This window comes from Maniola hyperantus, chromosome 25, assembly GCF_902806685.2.
Source record: "Maniola hyperantus chromosome 25, iAphHyp1.2, whole genome shotgun sequence".
Taxonomy (NCBI): Eukaryota; Metazoa; Arthropoda; class Insecta; order Lepidoptera; family Nymphalidae; genus Maniola; species Maniola hyperantus.
The window spans coordinates 6,153,029-6,159,259 of NC_048560.1; the positions used below are offsets into that span (position 1 = coordinate 6,153,029).

General features: G+C 33.5%; 1 protein-coding gene across 1 annotated transcript; it reads right to left on the reverse strand.

The window, feature by feature from the left end:
* Positions 1–2,994: 2,994 nt before the first annotated feature.
* Chrac-14 (DNA polymerase epsilon subunit 3 Chrac-14) lies at positions 2,995–4,074 on the reverse strand. The gene has a single exon (XM_034981905.2). It carries the CDS (start codon positions 3,972–3,974, stop codon positions 3,615–3,617), a length of 360 nt encoding a protein of 119 aa, XP_034837796.1. The 5' UTR covers positions 3,975–4,074; the 3' UTR covers positions 2,995–3,614.
* Positions 4,075–6,231: the final 2,157 nt, after the last annotated feature.

A 6,231-nucleotide genomic window follows, 5' to 3' on the forward strand; every position in this document is an offset into this window, starting at 1 on the left:
ACTAGACGCTTTCACTTTCCCGCAGTATACCTTGAGCCTATAATTGTTTTTTTCGCAAACAACCAACGTGTAATTACCTATCTAATAATAAAATTATAATTTAGTGTTAGTAATCTCTTTAAACTTTTAAGCTCTCATATCTTGTAGTTTTGAAGGTGTGTACACAATAAGTTAAAAATAATTGTTAATAGATGCCAGTAAAAATTACTTGGACAAACTAAGAAATTGCATTGACTGTTAAAAATAAATCTTAGGGACGTTATATATAATAACGTTAGGGATAGGTAACATGAACAAGAAGAATTTTGACAAACATTTTTTTAATTTTAATCTAAATACGAAAAAACAAATTGAGCCTCCTTGAAAAGTAGTTATTTATGCGGGAACTTTTTTCGCCTCACTTATCGCACCTCAGTATAATGTGATACCATTCGTGAAAATAATACTTTGAGAAGATGAAAAATGGATACCCATTAGGTATTAAATAGTGCTTGCGCTATAACGTGTACGCACCTTTTTGCTAGATAATTCGCTTCTTTAAAGTCAAGTATTTGCCAAAAATTATGAATATCGGCAAACAGGACTGAGAATGGCTGTATTTTAATATCCAAGTGATAGAATTATGATTAGAATACCATAGAACGAGTTCTCGAGTTTAGAGATTAGTTAAGAATAGATTATTACGAGAAGACGTAGCTAAGATTTTCCGGAATGCTTAGTAGAATTATTCATTAGTTTAGATTTTTCATTAAAAACCATCCATACAAAAAAAAATGTAATAATTGCATTTTGAAGTTTAAATTGAAGACATTTTGACAATAGAAACTTATGATGATCAAGTAGAGCGTACTAATTGTTTTATTCATAATATTCTAGTAAGGCTGGATTAGCTACGTCTTTAATTTAGCTTAGGTAAGCTAGCTATATGATTATCGGATTGGGCGCACATGGAAACAAAATCGGACCATTTATAATAGTAAATATATCCGACCGATTTAAGTAGGTATTCCAAAGTTAAGGGCCAGCGTAAACGATTGGCATTTATTCGCGAGTTGTCCATCAAAATAGGACATTCGCATAATGCGCTAATACCTGCTATGACGACTATGCTGTAGTTAATGGATGACGGACTACTAGTCTCCGCGGACAATAGTCCGTCATCTGCGCTGGCCCTAAATATCTTCAGTAGGTACTCACTAGCCCGAAATGAGGAAGGATCTGGGTAGCCACTGCATATAACCCCCTACCTTTGTGATATTAATAGAAGGGGTCGCTTTTAGCAAAGAGGATTACCTACAACTTGAAGAGAGCAACTAGAACACAACGAAACAAAAACAAAAAGTTAAAAAAAATGTGAATAAAAAATCGGTAATTTTAGAATTTGTTCCATGTGCGCTTAGCTTTATCTATCCTACTTAAGACAACCAATTGAACACCAAGATTATCAGTGTTTATGCTGAAAAATCAATTTTTTTAATGTTTGTTAGTTAGCTTTCCAATTGATAAATTTAAATAATAAAATTAAATGTTAATAATAATTACCATTTCTCGTGTAACTAACAAAATATAATATTGCTAAGAATATTCAAAATTTAAAATGATAATAACTTTATAAGTCTGGCCTGAAAGTCGATTAAAAATTTAAATAAAATAAAAAAGCATAAAATGCTTCTAATATTTTCAGTATTTTACTATTTATCCTATCTATATCGGTATTGAATTCACTTTGAAGAAATCAAGTCTATCTGTTCCTGTCACAGATTAAAGAGAATAAATTACCTACAGTAAGAGGACTCCATCATATTAAACAGATCCCGAAGTACTACGATATACTATGTGTATATACCGATGCTATGCGACGCTATGTTGGTACTTATATAAAAAATTATGGTCTTATTTGTTAGGCTTCATGATCCTTCTATATTTTTTCTTTAGTCTGTGCCGGTTACTTCTAATTTCAATGATTTTTACTAGCCTACACAGACAACCTTCGATCCAACTAAGGCGAATCCCGCTAAACTCGAGCGCAGAAAAGAAAAACAATTTATATTAGATAATAATATTAGTAGGTATATTTTAAGCGACTACCTGCTCCAATCATTAGAATACATCGCTCTTCTGTTCGAAAATAGATACATATATATCGGTCCGATTCGCCTTAGTTTTGATCTAGTAGCTCTAGAGCAACAAAATTTGCTAAAGATTTTACTATATAAAAATTAGTCTTCAATTTTTCTCTAATCTTATAATCAAGTAATGAAACAATAATTTATAATAGTAAAATAAATTGAATTATAATCAAAGATACTAAAAAATAGAATTATAGTTTTGCGAAATACTTAGTTTATATACGAGTATATTTTCGTTATATAACGGTAGTATAACTCGTGCTAATAATAATCGACTTAAAATTGGCGGCATTCCCTCTCACTTACGCTTACACCTGTGTATAGTGCGTGAGAGAGAATAATTAGCGCCGCCATTTTGATTCCTTTATTTATCGGCATGAGCTACATACTCTGGTTTTCCTCAGTCTGCTTAAAAGTTAAATGAATTCAAAAATATATTCGGCGAAACGCGTAAGCGACGCGATTTTCCTTTAGTCCTTCTGGAGTTAGGTTATTCACTCATAGAATGTACTATTCTGTAACAAGAGTAACAAGGTCGTAACTCGTATGCGCTGTGTAAAGTGCACCTTATTAGTATTTCAGTGCGAAGCTACTTGTTTACCTTTTTAGTAAACTAAGGAAAACCAACGTATACTAATTCCTCGGAGTGTAAATAATGTAGGTAGACATAGAATGTAAAGGGAATGTCACGAGTTGTCAATGTTAATTCCAGATTGTTTCTGAGCAAATTTTATCCTGAATAAAGTGATTAAATATTTAAATTGATGTTTGTTTTATTTTGAAACCAATAACTTAATTTTTTTTATTCGGCTACAAATTAGTAAGAATTAAAATTTATGGTAGATCCTGCAATAAAACAATAGTGAAAAATTTATATTTTTATTAACCTTAATCATAAAGATGCCTTCTAGACATCAAATACATTATTGTGTAATGTATTACATTATTGAAAAAATATACCAACTCAGGAAAATCACATTTTATATTTATGGTGATTGCAAAACGAGTATGTAGTCCAATCTGACCAGAGAGCAGATACTCTAAATTTAATTTAGAGAAAGAGACCTGGCATTTGGTACTATCTCAATTTTAACAACTTTACAGGATGAAGGAAGAATCTTGTTTTCTTCAACTACATACCAAGCGATTGTCTGTATATTTTGCACTACAATCTTTTGCTTTTTATTCAACCATTCATTCGCCTCTATAGCTCTGAGCAAATTTGACTGTCTTCTAACAATGTCAACTTGAAGGCCTACAACCTTGCTATGGTGACTGCCTGACATTTTTTTCATTAATGGCTAAAATACGCTATTGCAGTAATAATACTATTAGTTCAGCCAATCACAACAATTGCGATTGTAAAGTGTAGATTGTAGAGTGATCATCAATTCATCACATCTTAATGCAAAGGGGGCTGCAACCCTCGAGCATAACACATTTATAACCTTAAAAAATTACACTATTTATAAAAAGTATATCACACTAATCATCCTCAACCATTTCCACATCGTCACAATCATCCTTTTTCTTCCCTGAGGCCATCTTTTTCGCAGAAACAACTTGCTTGTAATGCTCCAAAGCTTCCCGCAAAGGCTCTACAAATCTGTCGAATTCTATATCGGTCATCGCTTCTAACACATCCTGACCTGTTAGAGCTTTCCTCTTATTGTTTTTTACTATATTTGTAGCAGCAGAGGTCACGTATAAAACGAAAACTGAAGCGGCTTTTGCTAAGCCGGTACGGGCTTCTTTCGATATGGCTACTCCATCTGGTAAAGATTCTTTCACGATCCTAGTGACGACTGTCAGCGGGAGGTTGATATCTTCGAGCTTTTCGGCCATTGTTTAACTATTTAGAAATGTAGGTGATATTGAATGAAATTACTAAAACCATGCAGCGGAAAACAATACGGCGCGCAAAACTTGTTTTTGTCGACTGTCAGTTGTCATGTCACTGCAGTGTTTCCATATGTAAATCGAGAATTACCGTGTTGAAGGGTTAAAATTACGGTGTTTCTAGATTTAATAGGCTACTTGACAATTTTTTTAAGTTGGTCTTAAATGGTTAATATTTGTCCTATTATATCAAAAAAATTAACACTATATTTTTTTGCGCCCTAAAAACCGTAAAACTTTAATTTAAAAAAATATTTTTCTTAGACAGGTGAAAACACTGTCGGCCATGTTTGGCCGATAGATTATCTGTGCTCTGACGTCATGCATTTGTAAACAACAGTATAACCCTGTGGTTAACAGTATAACCCTGTGGTTATACTGTTGTTTACAAATGCATGACGTCAGAGCACAGATAATCTATCGGCCAAACATGGCCGACAGTGTTTTCACCTGTCTAAGAAAAATATTTTTTTAAATTAAAGTTTTACGGTTTTTAGGGCGCAAAAAAATATAGTGTTAATTTTTTTGATATAATAGGACAAATATTAACCATTTAAGACCAACTTAAAAAAATTGTCAAGTAGCCTATTACGGTGGTTTAGCTAAAAGAATACCGTGTAAATTACCGTGTCATTTTTAAAAGAAAAAAGTCACGAATTTGCTTTTTAATCAATTATTAATATTATTCTGAATCTGACTCTCCTAGCATAGCAATATCTTTGTCATAAACGGATTTATTCATATTAATATTTTGTTAAATCTCATTAATTTTACATTTCATTCCTTCCTAATTACTTGAATAAGGACGAAAAATGAAAATAGATCGTTGAGATTTGATGCTTAAACCGAGAGCAAGAGAAATGTTGCCATTACGAAATATGCTAACGTGACTGAGATTCGTACTCGTATTACGCAGTATATTATGAATTTTTCACGTGATTTTTGTATTTCGGTGACACGGTCAAGGTAATGGGCATATTACCTTGACGGTAGATTAGGACTGAATTACGGTGCATCTACGGTAATTACCGTGTACATGGAAACACTGTGTCACTGTCATTTTGAGCTTGATATTGACAGCTGACAAACTTATTGCTTATGGTTGTAGTAAACTTCATAACCCGTAACCACTGTAGTCTGTGCCCGTAACGTCGCAGCCCGTAACTATACACTACAAGCTTTTTGCTTTTTAAACAGTAGGTAACTAGTTAGTTAGTTACTTCCAAAAAGTTTCCGCAACTAGTTTCGTCAAAAAGTTTCGCTTCGCTCGCCCTCGAAGGACAAATCAACAAACCAACAAACAAAATAATACGCTTTCGCATTTACTTAAGGGTAGTGTGATATGGGTAGTGAATGATTAGTCTTACTTGATTTCATAAATAAAAACTTTGATCTTAAAAGTACAGAAGTAAATACCTATAAATAATATAATTAACATAATAAAACCTAGGCTAAAAAATTGGCAGTAGGTTAATTTATCACGTAGAAAACTTTAATTTTATTCAATTTGCGTGTTCAATAGTACCTACCTACTTTATTATGGAGTAAAATTTGAAATTAATTAATAATTACTCATTTGAATAAATATAATACTTACTAACTTTTAAAGTTTATGTAGGACAATTTATCATAACTGTCTTCAATAGCGTGACTAACGCGCTTATATAACGCACAAGTAAGTTCGGGTAAAAGTCGGCTGAACTCTAAGAAAATATGTTTCTAGTTCGATTCCCGGCTGTAACACTTTTGAAAATTATGTTTCACGTTCGCTATGCCAGTCACATTTGACCTAATTTAATTAAATCATCATCATCATTGCCAACCGACAAACGTCTACTGCTGGACTTATGTCTCTTGTAGGGGCTTCCACGCGCCACGGTCTTGCGCCACCTGAATCCAGCGGCTCCCTGCGACTCGATTTATGACGTCTGTCCACCTAGTCTCCAATACGCTTCGCTTTCCAGTCTCCATTCTAATACCTTGCAACCCCAACGTTATCGATTTTCGAACTAGGTATCTAGGAACTAGGAACTTTGCCCATTCAGCTTCACAACCCGTTGAGCTATGTCGGTTACTCTGGTTCTCCTACGGATCTCCTCATTTCTGATTTGATCACGTAGAGAAACTCCAAGCATAGCTCTCTCCATCGCCCGTTAAGTGACTCTGAGCTTTCTAATATGTTTGTAATGGGTAAAATAAAAGG